The sequence below is a fragment of the Ipomoea triloba genome, chromosome 2 (genome assembly GCF_003576645.1).
Source record: "Ipomoea triloba cultivar NCNSP0323 chromosome 2, ASM357664v1".
NCBI lineage: Eukaryota > Viridiplantae > Streptophyta > Magnoliopsida > Solanales > Convolvulaceae > Ipomoea > Ipomoea triloba.
Genome location: NC_044917.1, coordinates 9,129,294 through 9,156,468, shown reverse-complemented (window position 1 = coordinate 9,156,468; position 27,175 = coordinate 9,129,294). Strand labels below are relative to the sequence as shown.

Genomic DNA, 27,175 nt, shown 5'->3' with positions numbered 1-27,175 from the left:
GAGTAAAAGAGAATAGAATTTAAAAGTACATAGAGTAGAACTCTAAAGTCTAAAAAATACAATAATATGCTTCACTAAACTCAAAAAATAAAACAAAGTAATTAGTTTTCTGATCTTGCCCACCACCTGTCGCTCAAAAACTAACCAAGCTACCATGCGGACAAGTAATTAGTTTCCTACTTAGTATTCAATGGCAATATCAGAATCAATATAAATCCCGTATACATACAACTTAGTCTTGGCTGTGATTTCATCAAGTAGTGCATATATCTGACTACATTTTGGGTGTGACTTATCTTCAACAATAAACTTATGAACTTGGCCTCCTTCCTCAATGAAGCTATAGCCTGCTGCCTTTCTGATTTGGGATCCCTTCATCACCTTCCTCAGCCGTGCAACGCCATCCCACCTCCCGGCCCTCGCGTATATATTCGACAGAATGACATAGTTTCCTGGGTTCCATGGCTCCAACTCAAACAAGAACTCTGCTGCTTTCTCGCCCAGTTCAACGTTGCAGTGGAAACTGCAGCCTCCCAATAGGCTCCCCCAAATCACTGAATCAGCTCTCATGGGCATGCTTTGTATGAGATCATAAGCTTCTTGCAGTTGCCCTGCGCGGCCTAAGAGATCTACCATGCATCCGTAATGCTCCAGTTTTGGAGCTATGGAGAATTCTTGTTCCATGGAGTTGAAGAGCTCCCGGCCTCTTGCAACCATGCCTCCATGTGTGCATGCCAAGATTGCTCCCACTAATGTAACATCGTCTGGTGAAATCTCTTCTCCCTGAGTATGAACACAGTAAATTCGTGTTAGGATCAAACGCTTACCATTACGCCAGAAGTTATATATAGTGCGAAGGCGCAACTGCCACCACATTTTCGAGAGACAAGGTGCTGGACTTGGCCTTGACTGGCCTCCGCCCAACAATCCCCTAGCCACCAATTGCTAAACTTGACCCTTATCTGCCTCCACCCAACAATCCCCTAACCACCTATTGCTGGACTTTGCCCTTGATCGGTCTCTACCCAACAATCTCCTAATCACTAATTGCTGGACTTGACCCTTTACCGGCCTCCGCACAACAATCCCCTAACTACCAATTGCTAGACCAACAATCCTCTAGCCACTAATTGCTGGACTTGGCCCTTTACCAAGCCTCTGCCCAACAATCCCCTAGCCACTAATTGCTGGATTTGACCTTTTATTGGACTCGCCCAACAATTTGTTTTAAAAATTTTGTGATAATTTCTACCATGGAAAAGAATAGCTAATATACAAGAGAACTAACCAGCATTTGGTGGAAGAGATCCAGTGCTTCATTGCCTTTCCCATGGACAGCTAAACCCATGATCATAGTATTCCAAGAGCACAAGTTTCTCCTCTTGCCGATCTCAACAAAAACTTTCATTGCTGCATCGAGTTTTCCACATTTTGCATACATTTCCAATACAGCATTACAGACAAACATATTCTTGAAGTATCCATTTGTCCTTGCATAAGCCTCAATCCTCTGCCCAAACTCTAATGCCCCGAGATTTGCACAAGCTGGAAGAACACTAGCTATGGTCACTTGATTTGGCTCTACTCCTTTCTCCTTCTCCAATTCTCTATAAATGGCCAGAGCCCTCCCATACTGCCCATTCTGGGCGTAACCCGATATTATTGCAGTCCAAGAAATGACATTCCTTGAAGGCATTGTCGAAAACAAATGCAAAGCTTCCTCCATATCCCCACTCTTGACATACCCAGAAATCAAGGAGTTCCATGTGGGCACATCCCTTATTTTCATCTCATCAAATTGCTTTCGAGCAAAATGAACCGACCCCATCTTAGCATACATGTCAACCAATGCAGTTAAGGCAAAGACCTCAAATTGGAAGCCATGCTTGATGAAATCAGCATGAAGCATTTGGCCTTGCCTGGGATTGGAAAGCTTAGTGCAGGCAACAAAAAGGAAGGTGAAGGAGTGGGCATTGGGGGTGAAACCTCGGCGGCACATTTGAATGTAGAGAGACAAACAATGATCATGCGGACCATGGGAAGAGTATGCCTGGATGACCTTGTTGTAGAGGAAGATTGTTGGGTTAGGAATATCGTTGAACAGTTGGTGGGCATATGGGATGTTTGGGATTTCAAGAAGTTTTTCTATCAAGAACTTGGTAAAATCCAAACCGTTTCTAAGGGTGTGGGCATGTAATTTTTTCAGTTGGTTCATAAGGGATCTAATTGCTTATCAACATGAGACAATCCATCTATATATCCATACAGGGTATATGAAATGCAGAGAAGAAAAGCAACAGACTCTCCTGTCCAAAAAAGTCAGTAGGATCAATCGTTTATAACTACTAATTAATACATAAATCAGGATATTTAAATTGTTTTTAGGATTTGATATTATAATTGTAAATAATTGTTATAAAATACAAATTTTTGGTATTAAATTGTCAAAATTTGAAGGATAATAATTATTACGGAGTAATTATTAGGGGTGAGCAAACGGTCGGTTGGTTACATAACTTTAGAAAGCAAATTTTGACCATCATAACGAAGTAAATGCTATAACCGACTGAAACCGATCATATCGGTTAACCAAAAAAGGAACAATTGTACTAGTTAACAACTTAATCATACAATGAGGCAAACCCATTAACACAGTGTTTGGAATTTCACACACTTGAAACTCCAATATTAATTTTCTCAAGGTCTCAAACACAGTACGTAACTCCATTGGTTATTTTTTAAAAAAAATTACATAAAATATTAATGAAGAATTAAAGAAAATTTTAAAAATTCCAAACACAATAACACACAGACTCCAAAATTAATTTTGAAACACTAACAGTAACAGCAGACTCCAGGATACAATTTTGTAAGAAATATGTACAAATTTAAAGTCGCAACAATTACAGCATATAATGTAGGAAATCCCTTTTAATTTTAATATGTAAAAAATGAAATTTACTTTGAGTCTGGGAGACTTGGAGTTACAGTGAGTCGGTGACTCAGTGAAGAAGAGGTGCAGTCTACAGAGGGCTGAAGGGCGAAGCTGAGGTGAGGTCTGACCGTTTGAGGATGTGAGGATGTGAGGACTGAGGAGCGACTAGCGAGGGAGGAGACCGGAGGGCGTGACCGCATGTCTGCCTGACCGGAGTGTCGTTGAGGGAAGGCTTTAGGCATAGAAGCGGTGAGAGACAAGGGAAAAGTGAAGAATCATCGTGGAGAACATAACCTGAGAGCTGGAGAAGGGAATAATGGATTAGGAATTAGGGATTTAGGGATTTACTAGCAGTAGCTGTGGTTTGGGCATTAGTTTTTTATATTGGGCTTCTAGGCATTTGGGCTATTAATATTGGGTAGAATGAATGGGGCAAATTATGCTGTGGACCCAGGTCCACCTTGTACTTGGGTCCAAAACTATGTCGTTTTTGTCTCTTTTTTTTTTTTTAAATTAGTAAACATATTACTGAATATAGAGTTGTCCAAAAATGTGTGAATGTAGAGGTTTCAAAGTGTGAATATAGAGTATAGAAATCGTGAATGTAGATTTATGATTGTGTGGATGTAGAGTTGCCCAGAAATGTGTGAATGTGGAGATTTCAAATTGTGAATATGGAGTATAGAAATCGTGAATGTAGAGTTATGCATGTGTGAATCTGTAGTAGAGTTAAGAAGTTCTAGCAACTTGTAGCCCTATAATGTGTGAATGTAGAGTTCTCAAGTTGTGAATATGGAGTATAGGACCTGTGAATATAGAGTTTTGAATGTGTGAATGCATAACAGTAGTAATATAGTTACTAAACATATAATCTTGTAATGTGTGAATGTAGAGTTTACAAATTGTGAATGTAAAGTATAGTGTATGATATGTGAATGTAGACCCAGGTCCACCTTGCAAGGTGGACATGGGTCCACGGCATAACAATTGAATGAATGGGTGAACAACAGGGTGGCAGACCATGGTTATATATATATATATATATGTATGTATGTATGTATGTATGTATGTATGTATGTATGTATGTATGTATGCATGCATGCATGTAAGTCGGTTATCGGTCACCGACTGAAACCGAAACACCAAAACAGCAAAATAGCCGAAACACCGAAAAATTGATTTTTTTTTAATATTAATAACCGAAACCGACTGATAACCGACTTTTTCGGTCGATTCGATTATCGGGCGATTAGCCGATATTTTGCTCACCCCTAATAATTATTACTAGGGGTGGGCAAAACGGCTTGGGTAACCCGAACCGAAGAGCTTCGGTGCTCTTCGGTTCGGTTTTAAATCGAACCGAAAAAACCAACTAGTTCTAGTTTTAGAAGAATCGAACGGTTCGGTTCAGGTATTAACCGAACCGAACCGAAATCGAACAATTTTTTTAAAATAAATATAAATATATTATATATAACTAATATATATATATATATATATATATATATATATATATAAAATATACTGGAAATTCATTCCAGTGAATTACTGGAATGGATTTCCAGTTTGGAATAAGAAGTTCCAAACTGGAAATTAAAATTATAGTTTTTATATTTTATTTTAATTTGTTTGAATTGTTAATTTGTTATGTTGGTATTTAATATTTAGATATTAGATTTTCGATTTGGGTTATGCGATGTTTCATACATAGTTATTATGGCAGCCCATTAAGTTGCAGCGTCCTTTGATTGCCTTGTCGCCTAAGAAATGTTAAAATTAGGGGGTCTTAAACCGAAGCGAACTAAATCCGAACTGTTGCAAACCGAACCGAAACTGAAACCGAACTCTAATGTTAAACCGAATGATTTGATTTTTTTAAAATCAAAACCGAACCGAAGACCGAAATGTCTACCCCTAATTATTACAAGGCATAAATGTTTTTTTTTTTTTACCAATAAGCCTAAAACTTTTAAAAGACAATAATTTAAACAAAAAAATTGTAAAATAGACTATAAATTTAAAATTGTTTACATAAGGCATATGATATTTCCATCAAAAGAAATTAATCCAAATTTGTTCAGATCTTGTTCTCAAAGTTTAATTATAAATTCACTTTTTCAATTATGAACAAACTACACAGCAAATAATACAATATTGAAGGCAAACATAATTGAATTTAAAAATTTATAATAGTCTACCAAAAATGTAAAAGAAAGACATGTAATGGATAGCTACTAAAAAATAAATTTCAATTTATACCACATGTGTTGTCATTGGAATCATTGTGACTGGTTTCTTCAACTCTAAACAATATAAGCATTTTAAGTTTAAGAAAGTATACTTTTTAATTTACTTACAAAATTCCTCTGTTAATTTTTTGCTTGAATTAGTTTCCTAACTATAAAAACTTTACCTGATTTGGTCCTTCAGTTAGTTTTTCCATAGTTTTCTATCAAATTCAGGGGCAAAGTCGTCTTTTCAAGCTTTGGCACATTAAAGTATCTATGTTTAGCATTTAAAAAAGGGAAAAAGGGTCAAAAAGGCCCTTAAACATTACCCAAAAGTGCAATTAAACCCTCAAAAATTCAAAAAGTTCAATTAAACACACGAACTTGTCATTTTAGGTCATTTAAATGCATATGACCGGTTGTTCCAGGTGAACAACCGGTCATAATTTTTCCGGTCAATATTCCGGCAGCCGGAATTTCATCCCCAACCAATGGGGGAACAGTCTTCTCCAGTGGAGAAGATGAATAGTTTGTTCGTTCTCCGATGGAGAAGACAAATCAGTGTGTTCGTCTTTTCCAACAGAGAATGAAGACTGTTGGAGAAGAAACGAAGAAGCCGGAATCATCCACCGCCTCAAATCTGCAAGAAGATTGCATTGGTTAGTATTGAGGAAGCGAATGGTGATTGCGAATAGATTAATTAACAAATGATGCAGAATATTAGTAGTAGCATAAATTCATATATCAAAAAGTTATAAACAAACGGCATGTAAATTAAAGCAGAATATATGAATGAGTAATCTGTCATCTCCCATGCCTCCATCAATTAATGTAAATCACACGCATCATCTAACTCTACCAAGGGAACAATGCAACATGCTAATCAATGGCCTTTCCAGACTCTATTTATTCACTCTATACATTCTGTTTGATCTTCTCCTTCACTTTTCCCTCTTCTTCTTAGCCATTGTCAGAACTCAGAGCTCACTGGTAAGAAATGTCGTCGCATCATAATAAGACAAATTCAGAAGTGACCAGTAGCCTGACACCGTCATCGCCCAACCAGCCGGTTTACTATGTGTAGAGCTCCCATGACGGGGAGAAGACCACCAATTCTTTCCACTCTACGCCTATCATCAAACAATCAAGAAAACAGTTCCCATTTCCCAGACAGCTATCTAGCATGACAATCTTGAATCTCTGTTTTACAGATTAGGAAGTTCTATCGATCTCGGAAAAAGTCAGAGGGCGGTGACAGTGACCGCTGAGAGGGAACGGTATTCCGTTGTAGGTTCGTCTTCTCCACCGCTTCTCCACCGGAGAACGGATAGACGGTTCGTCTTCTCCACCGGAGAAGACTGTTCGTCGTTGGGGATGAAATTCCGGTCGCCGACCACCGGAATCTTGGTTGGAAAAATTATGGCCGGTTGTTCAGAACAACCGGTCATATGGGTTTAAATGACCAAAAATGACAACTTCCTGTGTTTAATTGAACTTTTTGAATCTTTAAGGGTTTAATTACACTTTTGGGTAATGTTTGAGGGCTTATTTGACCATTTTCCCTTAAAAAAATAATCAAAATCCTCAAATCCTTCCGTACTAGATTGATATTAAAATAAGGTTGCATCTCAATCAAGGTGGAAATTTGAATTGTGATTCCCAGTCATGTTTGTTTCCACCTTTCTACTATTTCTTCGCTACCGCATCCACCACAACAATGAAAATCAGCACTCAAATGACATTCAATAAGTGGTATAATCTTAAAGTTTAATAAGGGCGGGTGATGTTGTTAAATATTTATAAATTTAAAATTTCTATATCAACATATAAGAATCATAAGCATTTAAAAAAAATATCAAACACTTTATTATATGTATACAAATGGACACGTTTACATTAGAACGTATTTATTTGGAAAACTAAAAGTCAATTTAAAAAAGTAAACAACTTCATAATATAAGTGAAATTTGTAACAGTATAGAGTTAATTTCTATAGCCTAAAAAAAAATTCTAAAGCTAAACTATAAGTACTAAATCGCAAACAGTAAAACCTAAAATTCTTAAACCAACTAAAAACAAATCTCTAAACCAAAATAAATAAATAAATAAATTATAAACTCTAAAATGTGAACCGAATTATATTATATATTTACATTTGGTGTAATACACTTTATATTGTTGCAAATTACACTTTTAAAGTTGAATAAAACTACTAAAATGACATCATAAATTTTTTGACCTTGATGATGATGGAAACAAATGACATAAAATTCAAGCAATAAAATATAAAAATGACATATTTGAAGATTTAATTGTACCATTTAAAAATTTAAGGGCCTAATTGACTTTTGGTCTAAAGTTTAAGGGCAACCTTTTCCTTAAAAAAATGATTCAAGATATTTAAAAAAAAAAAAAAGAAAAGAAAAAAGAGAGACAATTAGAGTGAATTGAGTATTTGAAAGCATTCCATCAAATGACAAAACAAACAAAAAAATTTGTTACAAGTATTATTTTTGGCTATATGGTTTAGCTCATTTCAAAAAAAGATATAGAGCTAAACATCACAACTTGGTGGAAAATCTGTAATCAAGTATATACACCGATCCGAAAAAGAATGAATTCCTTCATTGAGATTTTCACTTTTCAGCGTACTCCAATGAACTGTTCCTGTGCGATTTCTCTAGGCAGTGTGGAAGAGCTACTTTCGCAAAACTTGTGAAGAATCCTAATGAGCAATCTTGCTTTCTTCCTCGCCTGAGCGGTTCCCTCCGACACCAGTGGGTAGAGCCTGGGCATTAGGGACTGGTCCCTGGCCAGAACCGCCACCACGTCGCCGCCGCAATGTGTGCACAGAGACAGCAAGATGGAGACGCAGTATTCTTTCCCAGGACGAGAACTGACGGTCTGCAATTTGGTCGAGATTACCGGCACTGCGGAGGCCTGGAGCGCCGCCGTTGATCCTTCCTTGGTGTCTGTTAATGTGGCTAGAACGGCTAGAGCGTCTGTTACGAGGTCTTCTTTCTGGGAAGAGGATAGGAGGTTAACGAGGATCTCGATCGCGTTAGTTGAAAGAATTTTTTTGTGGTTGGTTCTGTGGTTAACTAGCAGGGCGAAGATTGCGACAATGGCGTTCTTTTTCCCGCACGGTGTTCCGATTTTCATGAGTTCGATTAGGGCTTCGATTAGCCCCGGAGTGTCTCCGATCTGTTTGCGGTGTTCCCTGGCTGAGGAGAGGTAGAAGATTGTCGCCGCCGCGATTTGCTTGGCTTCCAATTTCGCTCCATTTTTAAGCACTTCAAGGATAGGGTTTAAGCCGCGGTGTTCAACGATCGCTGCCTTGCCGTTTGAGTGTTTGGAGAGCTTGAGAAGAGCAGAAATTGCGTTTTCCTGCGTGGATGGATCGGCGCCTTCGGCGGATCTGAGGAGATGCAGGAGGGGCGGGATTGCTCCGGCGTTAATCAGGCAACAACGGTTGTAAATGTTTGATTTCGCCAGCAAACGGATTTCGTAAGCCGCCTTGTTTCTCTGCTCGTCGGAGCCGGAACGGAGGCGGCGAGCTAGGAATTCCGAGAGGAATTTGATGGCTTCAGCCGCGGCTGGACTTCCGGGGACGATCGTCCTCGATATATCGCAGCTCGTTTTCCGGGATTTCGACAGGGAGATGCCGTTATCGGAGCAGAACTGTTGGATGAGCTTCCGGAGAGTTGAATTAGGGATTAATTCGGTGCTCGTCAATGTCTTCCCTGTTTTAGGGCACAGGAGGTTGCCGGAACTGAGCCATTTCTGAATCGAAGCGCGATCGTACGTCTGTCCGGTGGACACCGTCACCGGATCAGTCATGAGTTCCAGCGAGATCGGACACCGGAAATCCTCTGGATTCAGACAACTCACCGTCTCCGTGCTGTTCATCCCTTCCGATTGATCAATGTTTCTGCCATAGCTACTGTCCTCGAACAGAGCTCCCCTGCAATAGCTCATAAGCCCGACTAAACCGCTAAGCAACGTCACTTCTCTTCCATGATTCTCTGAGCATTCCACACTGATCTCTTCCTCCAAGAATCTAATCTCCTTATGACATTCTCCCCAATTCGTAACACCAATATAATCTAGAACTTTCTTAATGAGCAACGGATCCGGCTCCAATCTATTCTCGAACTGATTCAATATCAAAATGACCCATTTCATGGCATTCTCGTCATCAGAATCGAGCTCCATTTTCCCCCTTTGCGCCTGATTAGCTACCATGAGAACTAGCTCCTTGATTTCGCCGGAAACCGCAATGGACTGCAACGGAAGAACATCAAGGGCGGTTGCTACGGACCTAATCAGAACCCGGAATTGAGTAGCAACCGAAAGCGCCTTCATTAGAATCCACAACTTCGCACCTTCTCTGGTGCAATCTTCCAATAAGAAGTGAATATTCTGGAACGTTATGTGCAGCTCTGAGAGGCAGAGGACTATGGAGTCTGAGATGCCGGGGAAATGATCGCGAATTTCCTCGAAGAAAATCAAGAGGATTCCGATTTGCCTGATGGTTTCCCGGGCATTCCTCCTCTGTGTGTAGAAGAATTTGGATTTGAAGCTGCATATGTTTCGAGACAGGGCGATGAGTGAGCCGAGAAGCGTCGCCGCAGAAATCCCCTCGCACGGATGCACGGCTGGAAACGTCAGAATCCGGCGATCATTCCGGTCAGATTTCATCGGAAATTCTGAGATTTTTTGCGCACTATGTTTTCGTTAAGAAGACAAGCATAAAACTTTAGGAGGGGTTCGGTTAGGCTATATATAAAGCGATTGAACTTCAAAAAACTAATAAATAAATAGAGGATCTCAAAACGACGCGTGGCATGAATCTAGGGGGAAGGAATTGGCTGCGTGGACTTGAGATGCGAGACACGTGCAGTGGACACGTGTGATGGAGTGATAGGGTGATGATGTTTCCTAGATCGTGGGGTTTTGGGTCGGGTGGGATGTTTCGGGTTGATCAGTTATCACACTGAGATGACGCGTAACTGGGACCCAGTTGCCGACCTATTGTACAGGTGGACTCCCGCTAAATGACGTGTTGCCTCAGACAACGGGAAGGGGTGTGATCAGTGATGCACTGTGGATGATGAGGACTAAGGATTTCATATTTTCATCTACTTTTTTTTTTTTTTTTCTCTCTAGATTTTGATCTTCCTAATTCTACTCATCATTTGAGAACTTTTTAGATTACAATTAAAGATGTCAATCTTAGTCCAAACCCGATATGTTAGTCCGATAAAATCGATATCGACTTGTTGATGGTCCGAACATGCTACCCCGATAAAAGAAAAAAGGCATTTTAAATTGTTAAAATTTAAAATATAATTGTGATATATTTTTTTGAATACTACTAACTCTATTACAATGCAGTATCTGTTCATAACTACTTTCTCAACCGTATAAATGGAAGTGTTTGATGCCACTGAACCACAAGGTCCTTGGCATAATTGTGATATATAATTAGATATAATAGAAAAATTTTCCCAGAACACAAAATACTTAGTATTTAATTGTCAAAATTTAAATATAATTATTACACGACATAAAGATTTGAATTTTTTTCATTGATAACGACTCATAAGAGTATTTGGTAGAGTATTTAATTAGCATTATTAGTTATAAAAATGCCTTTCTAAATTACGTTCACATACAAAACAATTTCATTCATAATATATTATTTTATTCTGTTATTAAACAAGTTTTATTTTAAACTAGTTCAATCAATTAAGTTTCTAATGTTTCGTGTACCCATGGATGTTCACACCTAATTAAGCAGCAAAAACATCTTATGATGACATCAGTTTATATATGTTGGAGTCATTAGTCCATTACTTCGTTGTATGACCACGAACATACCGAAAGAAGCTGCCTAACCATTTCCCTCTTAATATCTTTTAGTCTCAATTGCACGTCTACATAACATGCGCAAAATTAAGCGTTTATTATTATACTAAAAGTTATAGCTAGTAGGAAAAGTGTAACTTTATTTCTTTATACTTGTGTAACAATTAACACCACGTTTTAATGACAAGATACTTGACTCAACTCTCCAGGCCGCCGCTGCCCAACGCTATTCATGACAAGTTTTTTGTGTTTTTAATTTAATAATAAATGTAACTATTATTATTATTATTATTATATTTTGAGAGTGAGTTGAAATTGTATGAATGCAAAGAAAATAATAGAGAATTGTAAATATATTGATATGACAGTATGTCTGCCTTTGAGGTGAGAAAGAATTGCAGGGATAAAAATAATTTTATCCTTTCACCAGTATCTTCATCTGCGCAGTCAATCATCTAACGTGCAAAGTTAGACCGATTCTCTAGAAAAATCTAGTGTGTGTTTGGTATGTAATACATATTTTTTTTAAAAAAAACTTCTCAGTGAAAATGCTCTGAGATTGTGAGATGAGGTAAATCGCGGAATGTGCCTCAGTAAGACAAGATCTAATTGCGTGCTTTTTGCCCTAAGGTTGAGATCTTTCTCCGTTGAGGAGGTTCGAACCTGTCATTACACTCACGCCCAACTTGCTTTTGACCATTGAGTATGTTGATTCATAAAAAAAAAAAATTACATTTTCGCTAAAATTAAAAAAAAAATACATACATGTATACTCTGTATATGGTTTCCCGCCATGCGATTGGGCTTCTCAGGTGCGTTTGTGCGGTTGCTTAGGTGTGTAGTTTTCCTTCTTAAGGTGAGTGGTTTCACTTCTTAAGGTGCGTGATTTGTGTGCTTAAGGCGCGTCAATGTTGAAACTTAAAGGTACGTTAACCTAAAGCTTTCGGTTCATGATTATCCTTCCTAAGGTGCGTGATTTGTATGCTTAAGGTGTGTTACTGTTGAAACTTAAGGTGTCCCTTTTTAAAACTTTAGATGCGTGGTTTGTGTTCTTAAGATGCTTTTTTTATGTGTGCGTGGTTTATGCACTGAAGGTGCATCATTTAAAAACTTTAGGTGCATGATTTGTGTTCTTAAAGTATTTTAATTTGTCAGCGTGCTTAAGGTCCGTGGTTTGTGTACTTAAATGTGTAACCGCACAATCGCATGGGAAGCTATACCCGCATCTGAACCCTCCACACACACACACACACATATATTACATATTTAAAATATCTCACTCATGAAACAGTTTCACACAAATATTTATGCTACAAGAATGCAATTTTTAAAGACATTATCATCTATTTCTTGCAAAGTTTAGCAAACAATCTATCCTGCAATTAATATAATTTACATTTTTTGCATGTATTAGATGTTTACATTCAGAAACGTATTAAAATATTAGTATACTTTCCTTCAAAAATATTACTTCGTAGTATACTTGTTTTGGTGATAAAGTTAGTTAGGATATATTTTCAACTATATATGATAGCTAATTCTTACAGGTAGAGCCTAGAGGCATCTCATGAGAGCTTGACATTTGGTTAGCATGGCAGCAAGCGATAGTTACGTTGGAGAAAATGCGTGTCGAATCATGAAAAACATGGTAAATGACGACCTAATCTCAAGGTTTATTTCCCATTCCCTACCAAATGCTCACCTGGAATTTCCACGCCAAAATCTTTCAACAAGCTAAGTAATATTATTTAAAGAGTTTATAGGATGGTATGGTGTATGATATATATAATATAATAGTATTATAATCCAAAAAAGAAAATGTTTCCAACATATTTATATATTTTATTTTTTTAGAAAAGTAAAAGATGATTAAAAAAAACCTAATCCAAATACGAATTTTAATTTATACTTCACTTGAAAGTTGATACCATCAGAATGAAATTAAACTTTTGTTGTGATATTTTTACCATTTAAAACTAGAAATAATGTATATAAAATTCATCAATAATGTAAAATATAATTACAGGTGTATTTTATGTTCAATACAAGCCCATGCATGGTCACATCCTGTTTTCTAACTAATCAAATTTTTTTCTACCCAACCTAAGGGCTCCCACGTCGCAGCTCGAAAGAGCATTTGGGATGATGTAAATTATGGTAACTCAGCTGAACATAGAGACTAGACATTTGCTTACTGTACACAAGGAGTCCCTCACTTTGAGAGATTGCTCCCGCTGGTGAAACTCAGTCCCTAGTCTAACTAATAATCAAATTGATCAAAGTAATGGGAGCCCCTAGTTGGGTTGTGTTGCTATAGAGAGGACCTCATAGGTGTCCTGAGGGCGCGGATTAGAGAGTCTTGATTTTTGAAATGACAAGAGAAATGCTAGTTTGTGTTGGGCAAATTATACCAGGCCGCCATGCACCACGGTTCACCTTGCATTATGAATCACGATCCAAAATGATTTTCAAATTATGTACTTGTAGTTAACATATCATGTACATTCAATTAATAAATTGTGTACATGTAAATAGAGAAAGTACATATAATATATTAATTGTAACAGATACATAATTTATTAACTGAATGTATATAATATTTTAACTATACATGTACATAATTTGAATGCCGTTTTGAACTAAAATCTACAATACAAAATAGACTTTAGTCTATGGTATAACAATTGCTTATGTTGTTGCGGGGCTTCCTTGACGTCCAAGTTAATGTAAAAAAAAAAATGATCAAAAGCAAATTCAATTCTCATATTTTATTTTAAGTAGTATAGTATTCTTTAATTAAGCACTTGGCGCTCATATATTTGTATAGAGAATAAATTTAATACATCCACTCAATTCTTGTGTTGATAGTAATATCTCTTGTTGTTATTGTGTGTGTATATATATAGCCCACTATATATATATAAAGTTAGAAATAAAGAAAACAAACTGCCCTTCACAAAACAAGCTAAGGTGGAATTGAACTTGAAATATCTATCCTATCCTATCTTCATTTTTTAGCATTTTTAGGTCCACCAACATTGAATCAAGACAGGTGGCCGCATGTTGTGGACCGGAGCTTTGAACCTAAAATATCCCCATTTGTATACACACAACAAATTTGACCTGCAAATTTACTTTTGAGTCAAATGAAAGCCTACTGGCTACTACCACAATTGTTATACCATGAATCAGGGTCTCTTACATTATAGACCATGAATTAAAAAATTATATATCTACACTTGATATATTATATATTTGCACTTAATCGTTTATGTATCTGTAAATAAATTGAAGGCGCATAACATGTTAACTACAAACACATAAACTATTAATTAACTGTAGGTACATGATATGTTAATTGCAAACACATTATATATTAACAATATACTTCGTAAAATGTGTCTACAATTAACATATTCTGTACTTACTGTTAACAATTTATGTGCTTGTCGTTACAATTTTATTTGTCTGTATTTAACATGTCATGTGCTTTTAATTTATTTATAGATACATAAACTATTAATTACACAAAATATGTCAACTGCATGCACATAATCTTAAAGTTATTTTAAACCGAGATCTACAACGCAAGGTATACTTGATTCATGGTATACATTTCCCTACTACCAATAGTCCCTCTAGCTTCTCTACAAGGTCAACGTACTCCAAGTGCTATATGTCACTTGACAACCAACAGGCATGGCAACATGATAATTGATTGATTATATTACAATTTTTCTATATTCAACATTGATCCGGATATTGTAATACTTAATTATTTATTATTTCTTTACACAATCATTAATAGAAAGATTTTGTATATATATATAACATTGTAATATAAATATACAAAATAGTTAATTTTTTTCTCCCTTTCTTTTCTAATATACACATACTCACTTCCTTTCTTTCAAACTTCACCCATCGCATACATTTTTCTATCTTATAAGTTTAAAGTCGAATTAAATTTAATCATCACTCACGTGGAGTGAATTTCATGATTTGAACCTTGCACTTATACCTTATTGTTGCTAACAATACAAAACTTATAATCAAACTTATTTTGAGTTGGTTAACTGAATGCTTATTTTCTATTTTTATTATATGAAGTTATGCCCATGAACGAAAGCAATGCTTTGACTGACGCGAGGTCGCGAGCTAAGAATTAAGATCTAGCTAGTTTCCTGGCTAAAAGATTTTGCTTATAGAATATGATTTCACATCACAATTTATAATTTTCTTTATAAATTCTAACAAACAAAGTCAAAAAACATCATTAATAAAGGAACAAACGGTCTAAATCCTATAGCTCAAGGAAACGTTAATGTGAGGGTGAGATGCAAGCTGCCCTTCTCTATCGGTCAATATCATGATGAGGCTTATTGTGATGTTGTAGACATGCAAAGGTGCACGCATTGTTGTTGTGTTTGATTGGAGACTTTTGTACCTTATTATGAAATTTTTCTACTATTAGACATAATGATTAATCCTTTCGCTGAATTATAGACACCTCTAATTTAAGGATCAAGGATCAATCCCTTGACACTTTGTTAAGAATGGATGCATGTGTTCCTTTCACTCAACTCAAAGGTCAAATTTACGGTGCGTGATTTTTGTACTGTGTGTTTAAGGTGCATCAGTTGTTAAAACTTAAGTGCATTGTCTAAAGCTTTAGGTGCGTGGTTTTCTTTCTTAATGTGCATGATTTTCCTTTTTAATGTGTGTGGTTTGTGTGCTTAATGTGCGTCAGTTGTTGAAACTTAAGTGCATCGGCCTAAAGCTTTAGGTGCGTGGTTTTCCTTCCTAAGGTGCATTGTTTTCCTTCATTTTTTTTTATTTTTATTTTTTTGCAATTTCAAAACACAACCAATATTTTTTATAAGATTTTCTCTACAAAGCCATATTTATGTTAATCCAGTTTAAGGTGCGTAGATTAGAAGCTTAAGGTGAATTAGTTTAGAATTTTTTTTAAAGAGCATTGATCACCGCACAACCACTTGAAAAACTATCATCACACCTGAATTTTCCCCTATATATATATGTATGTATGTATGTATTATTTTTATTCCAATTCTTATTTATTACCAAACAAAGAGACTTCTTAAACTTAAACTCATTACCATATCAAATATTTTATTCAAATTACCATTCCAATTTTAATCTTTAAACCAAATGATGCCGGTGGTAGGATATTGACTTCTTGGACTACAACTGATGGAGAAAGTAGTATATTGAATAGATACTACATTGTCGATAGTACTAGAAAAAAATGCTGCCTATGTTATTTTTAAACCATATACGTACCATAGTTATTTGATATAGAAAAACGTATTATTTATACAAATTATCTGTTTAACAATATTATTTAAAATTAAACAAAATTGATGGAAGAAGCAATTGGGCGAAATCCAGGCAAGTGATAGGAATGTGATCCAGCAGCTGTTTTGACAGTTGGACCAATAAAAGCGGTACAAATAGTACGCGTTTGATGGGCGTAATTACGCGTGGATTAGGGCGTCATTGATTAGCTAAGAATCAGTATATATTATCTCTAATAAGTCCAAATTACACGTAAACACCTGGCTGGCTTTAGTTCGTAGGACAACATCGTACCGGTCAAGGGGATGCAATTGAATGGGTACGTGGCATGCTTTGGACCGAACTCCGAATGGCTGAAAAGTAAACAAACACTGGATTTTAAGTTTTTTTTTTCCCCTCAATTATAGAATTTTAGTGTTTTTTATTTTTTAAATAACTTTCTCTCTTTAACTGTTTTAAAATACATACTTAATTTTATATAATAAATTATGATTTGAGTGCTTGGAGCTATAAAATGTAATTTTTACAAAAAGACATGCTAATAAGACAAGGAATATGAATCAAATTGCAATTGATGTTCATAGTTTTGCTGCTCAAGGAACAAAAATCGCGGCGTTTTTGTAAAGATAGTATAGTGTTTTGTAGTAGTTAAAAGACACAAACTAAATCAACTAGAGCTATATATTGATGGACTAAACACATTTTTTTTTCTTATTATTAAATTTTGCTGTATCAAAAAGGCACTATGCGTACTATTATATAATTTTTTTTTTAAAATGCAGTGATTTTATTTTTAGTTTTTATAAATGAAGTGATATTTATTCTTTTAATAATAATCTTAGCAAACTGCGTTGATGAAATAGATTTTTAGGTCCAGGTCACTTGGTAATTTCAGATTTGTCCAAAGGGTTGCAAAAAAAAAAAAAAAAAAAAAATCCAGTTTTTAAAGAAGATGTTTCATAAGCCCCATGCATGGAGTTTTGGACTACAAGGTAAAGACCGTAAAATCTTGGGTCAATAACTCATTATTTACCTTTATTATACGGTATATAGAAAAAAAAAAAAAGTGGCATGAGTTTAAAGCTTATTTATTAAACAATTAAGAGCAGTATTAATAATATTTTTTTTAAGGGTCACACTTGTGTGAGACCGTCTCACGGATCCTTATTCGTGAGACGGGTCGGGTCGGGTCAAAGTACCATGCAAATGTCATACTTATATGTGCAAATCTCACACTTATATGCTCAAATATAACACTAATCAAGAATACAATTTTTGTTACTTATAAGAGAAAAAGTAATACATTTTTCATAATAAGTAATGTTGACAAGTGTCTCTCACTTATAAGGGCAAATATAATACTTTTGAGGAAAAATGTAATACTTTTAAATCGAAATGTAAAAGTATTGTATTTTCTCTTAAAAGTATTACATTTATCCTAATAAGTAACAAAAATTTTATTCCTGATTAGTATTACATTTGAGAATATAAGTATGACATGTGTGCATATAAGTGTTACATTTGCATCTTGACCCGACCCGACCCGTCTCATGGTGAGACGGTCTCGCACAAGTTTTTGAAATAGAAGCTAAGTAATTTCACTTAATCAACATTTTACGCTCATTGTTTCTATGTTGTTATTGCTATGTCATATACTTTGTTAGATTATATCGTTATTATTACGTCATTTACCGAACTACTTCATCATATAACAATAATATACCACATCATCATGCACATGAACTTGTGAACCATGTTTAGACGGATCAATGTGAGTTAAGCCCATGTCAGTGGTGCATTTGGTTCAAACATTAGAATCAAAATGTTAATTAGAATCAAATATTGACTAGTAAGGGTAATGAGTTTAAGTAGAATGACTCGCTTTAATTTATTTGCTTGTAAATAAGAATTTGAATCAAAATAATAAATAAATAAATAAATAAATATAAACACACACACATATATATTCTATATTTAATGCATGAACAATGATTTTTTTAATTTTTTCTCCCTTAGTTTTGATTCTATTGTTCAAAAGTAGTGTAGTAAAGAGGGTAATGAATTTTGTAATTACTAACAAATTTGAATTCACTAATAAGATAACAAAAATAGACAAACAAATATACTAATAAATATTAGAACTTATAATAAGATGCAAAAATCCCGACCAAACCCGCCTTAGATCATATTCTCATCTCTAACTAAACGACCCATGAATGACACGTACGCCGCAAGCATTATATATCGAAAGCATTTTCATGCTACATGCATTGCTTGTCTTTTTGTTGCGGCAATGGTCTATCTCATCGCAATAAAATATGCATTTTGTCCTTTTACATTTTGTTTAGCATGGATTGGTAAATTATCCAATCACTAAATAATAAAATATAACTTAATAAATCAAGAGCACGCGCGCACACAAATAAACAAACAAACAAATATCTCTCTCTATATATATAAAATTAGTTTTATACGCGCATTGCGCGAATGAGTTAATGCCCAATGTTTATATTTAAATAAATATTTGAAAGTATATCAATATAAGATTATATAGGAGAAGTTTATACATGGGTAGTTGAATGTCGAAATTTTTTATTTAAATATCTAACTCAAAGTATATGAATCGAAGATAATATAGAAAATTCATTATAATTATTACTAAAATAAATGTTTGCAACCTTGTAAAAACGATAGTCTAAATATTTGGTCTAAAAATGATAGTCTAAATAAATAATACTTTTAATTTGAATTTTTCTAAGAGTTCTTAATTCTCTTTTGAGTAACATTGTCATTGTCTTCATCTTTACTATTTGTTCTCTTCCTTTTTGTTGATAGTGTGTTATTTGCAATTCGGTTATTGTTGGTAGTATGGATGACAACGTAATGCAATGAGATTATGATATAGGAGCTATGGACTTTCCTTTAGGTGTTCTGCTTGGGGTTCATTTGGTTCAACCATTATTGTTGAATGAGTTATTGTGGATAAAGAAATTCCTAGTTTAAGAAAAAAGAATAAATAAATTAATAAAAATTTAAAATATTATATATTCCAAAGATATTAAAAGGTAATTGCTCGCTTCAATTTGCTGGGTAATGGGTTATTTGAGTATTTTCATTGTCAACAAATCCCCCAAATAGTTAATATGATTGGTTTCAAACTATTTTTTTTTATTTTTTTCATGGTATTAAAGAAATACATATGTATCATTTTTTTGTGTAACTACTAATTTATTTAATTCAATAAGAGTAAAATAGAGTGATTCCGCTTCAATTTGTTGGGTTATTATTTGAGTACTCTCTTTGTCAATCAATCCCCAAGTAGTTAATATAATTAGCTTCAAATTATTTAAATTTTGTTTTCATTGTATTAATAAAATACTTGGTAAATAAATATATAACATTATTTTGTACTATAACTTTGATATTTAATTACAAGATATTGTAAAAATAAGATAATGGACAATGTAATGAATATCAATTAATAAATTCGAATGTAAAGAATCTTTGCATGAGAGAAAATAAAGACAATATAACTAATGAAATTATTTTCTCTTATTTAATTTAATTTTTTGATAATGAATAATTTTTTTAAATAAAGGTATTGTAGACACATAATTCTAAATTAAAGAAATACATATATATGTATCATTTTTTGTTGTAGCTACTAATTTATTTAATTTAATAAGAGTAAAATAGACTGAGAAACTTAATTATGTCAAATTTGATTGAGATGAGGTTCGAACCTAAGACCTTTCTTATAGAAAGTAATGGGTAAGTTAAAAGTTAACGGAATATTAACGGAGAAGAGAATATTTAACGGAAAACTTAACGGATAATAATCATAAAAGTAAGGTTAAATTAGGTAATCTCTATTAATAATATTAATCTGAATTATCTTAACAATCTATTTGATTAAATAATTCATCTGAACCATCCATTTGATTAAATAATTTGACCGCCATTTTTTTACCCATTTTAGGTGTAACTCTCTTTGGCTCTTATTAGTATAGTAGATATGCATGACTCATATGCGGTCTGGTCACTCTATGCAATTGTGCGGCTGAATCTGTGTCATACAATTGAATTAATCTGATGGTGACAATTGCAGCTCACGCATATTAAGTGAGGGGTTTTTTTTTTTTTTTTGTAATTTTAGTATCTATATTGAAATGGTGCATTTTAGTACATGGTGTGGTGCGTTTTAATACATGTTGTGGGTGCGTTTTATTACGTATGTTGGTACATTAACTATGTTATGGAATGGTGTGTTTTAGTCCACCCGCTGGTGCATTTTCATATGTAGAATGATGTGTAATTGTGTTGTGGAATTGTGTGTTTTAATCCGTCCTCTGACCTCTGGTGCATTTTAATACGTAGAATGATGTGTATTTTAACACATGTTTTCTAATAAGTGTAATAGTGCATGTTTATAATCTAGGATGAGGATTTTCAATAAGTGAAATTGTGCATTTTAACACACATTGTGGTGCATTTTAATACGTAGAATAATGCATATTTTAGCACATGTTTTCTGATATAAAGCACGTTGTGGTACATTTTAATATGTAGAATGATGAATTTTATTATGTATATTGATGAATTTTAAGTGAATAGGTGCATTTGGTTATAGTGTGAAATGGTGTGGTTTATCAGTTCTCTGGTGTATTTTAGTACGTCTTATGTAATCTAATGGCTGAAAAAAGGCCGCACGACTAATTATGACTCAGACTAGATAAAAATTAACCTAAAAGTCAAACATACTGAAATTATGGCCATAGCCTACAAAATGCATTTCCCACTCGTGTTTTGCACACGGAATCCACCACGATTGTGGTGAAGCCCATACATGGTCAATAACCTTGTAGAAGTTTAATTTTAAGCATGGTTTTGAGCATTTTATCATAGTTTTAGACCTATCTTCAAAGCTCATTCATTTTTTTCTCTTTTCTCCACTTAAAATAGGGTTAAATTAGGGTAGATTAAGAGTTTTAATCTTCATTCCAATGCCAAGAAACATTGTATTTTAACAATTTCACTCACTGCAATAGATAAGTTTTCCCCTTTTATCTCTATTTCATATCAAACTTTATGAATTGTGCTTCACCATTTATTTTGTGCTCTTATTTTTAATTTCATGATTAGCTAGTTGTTTTAGATTCAAATTCGGTTTGATTTCTTGTTTATAATTCTCTATTGATTTGGTTTTCATAAAGGAGTTATTGCATTGGAATTAAATAGTTAGGGTTTTTTATTGGACTAGCTTCTTTATGACTTGCATGCATAGTTAATGCTTAAATTGCTCTCTAGTATTCACGTGAACACTATTCTTAGAGGACGATAATTCTATGTTAACGTCTCCTTTCATACAACTCAGACCTTCATAAGATAGTTGTTGCAATCTGCACTTTTTTCAATAATGGCCTGCATGCATGGAGATATTGAGCATATATGGGTCCTATTCTTCCTTCATTTCCTATTATTTAGTATACTAGCGGGACTAGCCTCATTTGGTGGACAATCTTGAGACTTTACCTTGCTGTTACTTGAGAGAGAGAATATGAGTTTCAGGCTCAGCTCCATTATTCTTCCCCTTTCAATTCCTACCTGCTTACTATATATGTTAACCATGCTTAATTTCCATTAATCAACCAAGGTTAGCTTGCCGCAGGAGGTTAGTTGTGGGTTGGATTGTTCTTAGTTCTTATAGTTAATTAGACTCTTCTTTTCTACTTTTTTCAATTTATTTTCTTGTACATACAGGTTTAGGGTGACATAATCAGGCTAATTTAAGGACAAAATAACTAAATTAGCAAAGCATAGGAGTAACTAAATAAGCAAAGCATAGGAGCCAAGGAATGACAATTTAAGGCTAGCTGACAAAAATAATGTCAGAAGTGGGATTTGAACCCACGCCCTCTCACAAGGACCAAAACTTAAGTCTAGCGCCTTAAAGACCACTCGGCCATCCTGACTTCACCGTATGTAAACGTTTCTAAATTACATATTAACAGTTTATGAACTTGATAAGCTATGCAATAAGACAATAATACAACTACCCAAACCCACTTGTCTCGAACTTAATAGAATGATACCTTCACTTGTCACGAGTATTGAGTACAAGTACTTTATTACTATTCGAAGCCTACCCAAACTTGAAATGAGTATTCTTTTATTTACATGGACTCAATTAGTTATAGAGCTACTTGAACTTGATAGAGTAATAAGTATACCTGTCTTGAGTATTGAGTACTAGATATATTAACTCCATTACTACCAAAATCCTACCCAAATTTGTGACGGGTATAGTATTGTTTTATGTATCTACCAAACCCAGTTAGACACAATCCAAATCCATGATATTAAGATTCAAAAAAAGTCGAGTAGCAAAAAATGTTCAACCAATTGCATCCCTACAAAGTCAAATTGGTATTTTTCTCTAAAACAATTGAGACCAACAAAGTTGAAGAGCAGAAAGTCTCACTTTAATATCCATAGATGTCCAAATTAAGCAAAAAAGTGCATAAGCAGATGGTGGATTGGATATTAGTATGAATGGTAGGTGAATTAAATCCAGGCTGGGTTCTTGAGGGGAGTAACAACAGCCTTCACTTGTAAGTAGTTATTAAGGCTATACACACCCTTCTCCCTGCCAATGCCGCTCATCTTGTACCCACCAAAAGGAATCGCCGCATCAAACACATAATAGCAGTTGATCCACACCGTCCCAGCTCTCAATCCCCGAGCTAGAGTGTTTGCTTTATCAATGTCGTTTGTGTAAACTCCGGCTGCAAGCCCATAATGCGTCTTGTTTGCCCTCTTTATTACTTCATCAATGTCCCTGCACCCATGGCGTACACCCATGTCAATGTTCTATCTTGTTAGGATCAAGTGCTTACTACTTGGCTAGTCTTTAACGACACAGTTTTATTCTTTCCTGTTACTTATTAAGATAAAGTGCTTACCACTACGTCAAATGTTATAGCTAGTAGTGAAGACAACTTTATTTCCTTACAGCTATGTCATCATATTACATTTTCGAGAGGTAGGGTGTTGGACTTGGCCTTTCAGGCCTCCTTAGCCTAACAATCCCCTAGCCAATTGTTGCTGGACTTAGCCCTTCACAGACTTCCGCCCAATAATCCCCTAGCCACCCGTTGTTGGATTTGACCCTTCACAAGTCACCGTCCAACAATTTCCTAGCCACCTGTTGCTAAATTTAGCCCTCCAAAGGCTCTGGCCCAACAAGTCTGGCTTCCTTCTTAGCTTCTAAAGTCGAAAGAAAGGCAACTCACTTGAATTTTAGGATACATTGCACTGGGCCAAAGATCTCATCCTGTGCTATCAGCATATCCTCCTAATAAAACAAAATGTGAAACTTTTGTGTTACTTCCCTAATATTATATATATAATCTTGTATTCAGACCACTGAAAGAGGGAGCACGACCATACCTTGACATCAGAGAAAATGGTGGGCTGAATGAAAAAACCTTTTGATCCGATTCTGTTGCCTCCACATTCAAGGGTGGCACCGCTCTCCTTACCTGATCTAATGTACCTAAGGACCTTCTCAAATTGCTCCAAGTCAATCTGAGATAGATAGCCATTGCAGAAGAAAAGTTAGCTTCTATAAATAATTAAATATCAAACATTGTTAGGATCAACTTCTGTTACAAGAGCAATACTTGTTGAGCATATAATATATAAACATAAATGTGAAACTCAATTATCAGCTTAGTCTTTTAATTGAGACCGAAACAATGCTTCAATTTACTTAACAATTACCTGAGGTCCTTGCTCTACACCTGTTTTGAAAGGATCACCCACAACGCGTCTCATTGCCCGCGCCTTTGCTTTCTCTACAAACTCATCGTATATACGTTCATGGACATATGTACGAGAACCAGCACCGCAACTTTGGCCCTACAGGGGGGTGTAAATGTGCTGAGATTCATGTGGTCAGCTATAATGTGTGTGTGCATTTATTTTAAAAGAATTAGACAAAACCTGATTGAAGAACAGTGCTAAGTGTGCATCCTCCACGGCTCTATCAATATTAGCATCATCGCATATAATTAAAGGAGATTTCCCTCCGAGTTCTAGTGTAACTGGCTTCAGATTGCTTTTTGCAGCCAGTTCAAGTACGATTTTGCCAGTATTAGTTGATCCAGTGAAAGCAAGCTGCAAGAACAGAGTGATAATGTATTTTAAGATGTTGGGTGAACTGATAAATCTAGCACTAGGTGGCTAAGAAATTGTTAGCCGGGCTTGAAGGGCAAATTCATCATGTCTCTCGGAAATGTGACGGTATAAAGAAATAAAGTTACATATTCACTATTAATTATAACTTTTGGCGTGGTAATAAGCGCTTGATACTAACAAGTGGCATCACAACCAAGGAAACTATGCAGTTAAAACTGGTAAAAATAAATTGTATAATTGTGCTTTCGCTACTAGCTAGCTTTTGGCATAATGGTCCGGGCAGAATGAGATGACTAAATAAGGTAAAAATTTTCATTTTTTGTAGATAAGATAGCAAAAACAGAGGGATCGATTCTTTAACATCAGACGTTCCAATTACCTTGTCCACTTCCATATGGCTAGCAAGAGCAGCACCAGCGGTTGGACCATATCCAGACACAATGTTTAGGACGCCGGGAGGAAGACCAGCCTGTCAAAAAACACGTGAGGCGGTGTGTTAAGCATGCATATAATAATATAAATATAAATGTGCAATTTAACTATAAGTTTAGTCTTTTAGATGTGATAGAACATATGCTTCAATTGAAATAACCTCATGGAATAGCTTTGCGGCATAAAGTGCAGTTAATGGTGTTTGCGGTGCAGTCTTTAGGACAACGGTATTCCCACAAGCTAGCGCAGGAGCGACTTTCCAAGCAAACATGACAAGAGGGAAGTTCCATGGGATAATTTGGCCAGCAACACCTATTGGTTCATGCAAGGTTTGAACATGGTGTGGTCCGTCACCTGGAGCTGTTAAACCATGGATTTTATCCGCCCAACCTATATGTTATTTCAACAACACACCCTTTAGAAAACATGTCAAAATCAATACTTTGTTACTGCTACAAATTCAAACATGCCTCCATCATAATAAGTTTTATTCTCACCTGCATAGTAGTGAAATAGGCGTACAATAATGGGCAACTCTAATTTAGCAGCCTGCTCGTATGGCTTCCCATTGTCCCACGTCTCCAATGTTGCAAGTTCATCCATGTGTTTTTCCACCAAATCAGCAAACTTCAACATTATCCGCGATCTCTCCTGAAAACATTGCCAGTTTAAACAAATTCCTGGTTAGAACTGTTTGGCAGAGGCCGAATAAGGGCTAAGTCCACTAATTGGTGGCTAGAGAAATTGTTGGACAGAGGTTAGTGAAGAGTCAAGTCGAGCATCATGTCTCTCGAAATGACAAAATGTGATGGCAATCATAATAAAATAAAGTTGCCCTTTCACTACTAGTTATAGCTTTTTGGCACAGTGGTAAACACTTAGATTATAACAAGTGGTATGCAGTTAAGACTGGCTAGTGCTGGAAGGAGGAATTGTTGGACAGAAGCCACTAGAGAGCCAAGTCTATAGTCCATCAATTTGTGGTTAGGAGATTGTTGACTACTGGTTATAGCTTTTGGCACAGTAGTAAAGGCTTGACTCTAAAAAGGAAAGTAGAAGTGTTTAGCAGGAAATTAAAGCGCACATATGCACTCATTTTGGGCCAAGGTCCCTCATCGAAAGCCTTGCGGGCAGCTGCCACAGCGCGGTTTATGTCTTCCGCTTCACCCTCTGCTACATGTGCAATCACTTCTTCAGTTCTTGGATCCAAGGTTGGGAATGTTTTTCCTAGTCACCACAAAAAAATGGCAAAACACGAAAATGATGAACTCTTTTGTCCTCTCCTGAACTAAACAGAGTAATTATAGATCGAACCATGTCTTAACTAAGTGTTACCAGAAGCTGAATCCACAAATTTGCCATTGATTATATGCTGGGTGTATTTAACTTCCACACCCGGAGAAACCAGCTCCTCAACTGTGGCTGCAGTGCTCAACCTTTGGATGCCTCTTTCAACACCATACTTCCGCCCTGATAAAAAACTATAACATAAAATTCTGATCCACAAACACTTTTTTTTTTTTTGAAATATTAGATTTCTCAACTTAAACTAGACTAATTTTAGAGTCAGAACCCTTGTCCAAGTGTGGAAGGAGATAAATCACACCCACACAGTCCTTAGTTTGCACCCTCCACCCTGCGTGAGTGCCTGTACACTCTATACACAAAGAGTCAACCTAAACAAACCTTGAGTTTCATGCAGGCAAAACCTGTACCCATAAAGTTTTCTGAATTATATTTTTTTTTAACAGTACAGTACATTCTATTTTTCTTTATATTTATTTGTTGGGAAAATGGCATTTTAGTCCCTAAGTTATAGGGGTAGTGTAGACTCAGTCCCATAACTGTTGTATGCGAGTTTAGTCCCTCAGTTATTCACAAAGTGGCGAGTTTAGTCCCTGAATATTAAATTTGACGAAAAAAATAAAAAAATATTCAAAATTTGAAGGGTAAAATAGGAAATTCACATTTTATTATTCTTCTTATATCAAAACCACTTTTACAACATTATTTTCTCACTTCTTAGCCTAATTATTTTCAATATTTTTCATTTTTAAAAGCATTTTAATAACTTTCAAATGACTTGTTAGGAACCTTATAACACACTTAAAATTTAGCACAAATAAAGAAATGCATGATCATTGTATTTAGGTGTATGAAACACACTGTCCTAACAAGTTTTTATTTTTTT

General features: G+C 35.3%; 3 protein-coding genes and 1 non-coding gene across 5 annotated transcripts in view; all 4 read right to left on the bottom strand.

Moving 5' to 3' along the window:
- Window positions 1-3,262, bottom strand: LOC116010491 (pentatricopeptide repeat-containing protein At5g08510). Of its 2 annotated transcripts, none has more exons than XM_031249921.1 (3): window positions 2,963-3,262; window positions 1,289-2,306; window positions 1-783 (listed from the first exon to the last, which is right to left on the bottom strand). In XM_031249921.1, the coding sequence occupies exons 2-3, from the start codon at window positions 2,213-2,215 to the stop codon at window positions 181-183; spliced, it is 1,530 nt and encodes a 509-aa protein (XP_031105781.1). In that variant the 5' UTR covers window positions 2,216-2,306; window positions 2,963-3,262; the 3' UTR covers window positions 1-180. The 2 variants fall into 2 exon arrangements, with proteins under 2 accessions (XP_031105781.1, XP_031105782.1); XM_031249922.1 differs by having other exon boundaries at window positions 2,989-3,262.
- Window positions 3,263-7,600: 4,338 nt separating this feature from the next.
- On the bottom strand, window positions 7,601-9,924 carry LOC116010532 (U-box domain-containing protein 19-like). The gene has a single exon (XM_031249983.1). The coding sequence runs from the start codon at window positions 9,862-9,864 to the stop codon at window positions 7,807-7,809; it is 2,058 nt and encodes a 685-aa protein (XP_031105843.1). The 5' UTR covers window positions 9,865-9,924; the 3' UTR covers window positions 7,601-7,806.
- A 12,315-nt stretch (window positions 9,925-22,239) lies between these two features.
- On the bottom strand, window positions 22,240-22,325 carry TRNAL-UAA. Its single transcript has one exon. It is a non-coding gene; the product is annotated as a tRNA-Leu (tRNA).
- Window positions 22,326-22,766: 441 nt separating this feature from the next.
- Window positions 22,767-27,175, bottom strand: part of LOC116011026 (aldehyde dehydrogenase family 2 member B7, mitochondrial-like) — a 6,732-nt gene continuing 2,323 nt past the window's right edge. Inside the window, exons 2-11 of the mRNA XM_031250525.1 lie at window positions 26,320-26,454; window positions 26,069-26,211; window positions 25,482-25,635; window positions 25,145-25,374; window positions 24,932-25,021; window positions 24,358-24,531; window positions 24,136-24,273; window positions 23,803-23,940; window positions 23,646-23,707; window positions 22,767-23,191 (exon numbers count right to left, since the gene is read on the bottom strand). Of these exons, the coding sequence (XP_031106385.1) occupies window positions 22,918-23,191; window positions 23,646-23,707; window positions 23,803-23,940; window positions 24,136-24,273; window positions 24,358-24,531; window positions 24,932-25,021; window positions 25,145-25,374; window positions 25,482-25,635; window positions 26,069-26,211; window positions 26,320-26,454 (1,538 nt within the window). The 3' untranslated portion in view covers window positions 22,767-22,917. The remainder of the gene's footprint in view (window positions 23,192-23,645; window positions 23,708-23,802; window positions 23,941-24,135; window positions 24,274-24,357; window positions 24,532-24,931; window positions 25,022-25,144; window positions 25,375-25,481; window positions 25,636-26,068; window positions 26,212-26,319; window positions 26,455-27,175) is intronic.

What these genes read in the sequence shown, in the direction of transcription:
- LOC116010532 (XM_031249983.1), bottom strand. Translation starts at nt 9,864, where the DNA reads ATGAAATCTGACCGGAATGATCGCCGGATTCTGACGTTTCCAGCCGTG.
- LOC116010491 (XM_031249921.1), bottom strand. Translation starts at nt 2,215, where the DNA reads ATGAACCAACTGAAAAAATTACATGCCCACACCCTTAGAAACGGTTTG. An exon ending in ATCTCTTCCACCAAATGCTG is followed by an intron (nt 784 to 1,288) that starts GTTAGTTCTCTT and finishes GTTCATACTCAG; the next exon opens with GGAGAAGAGATTTCACCAGA.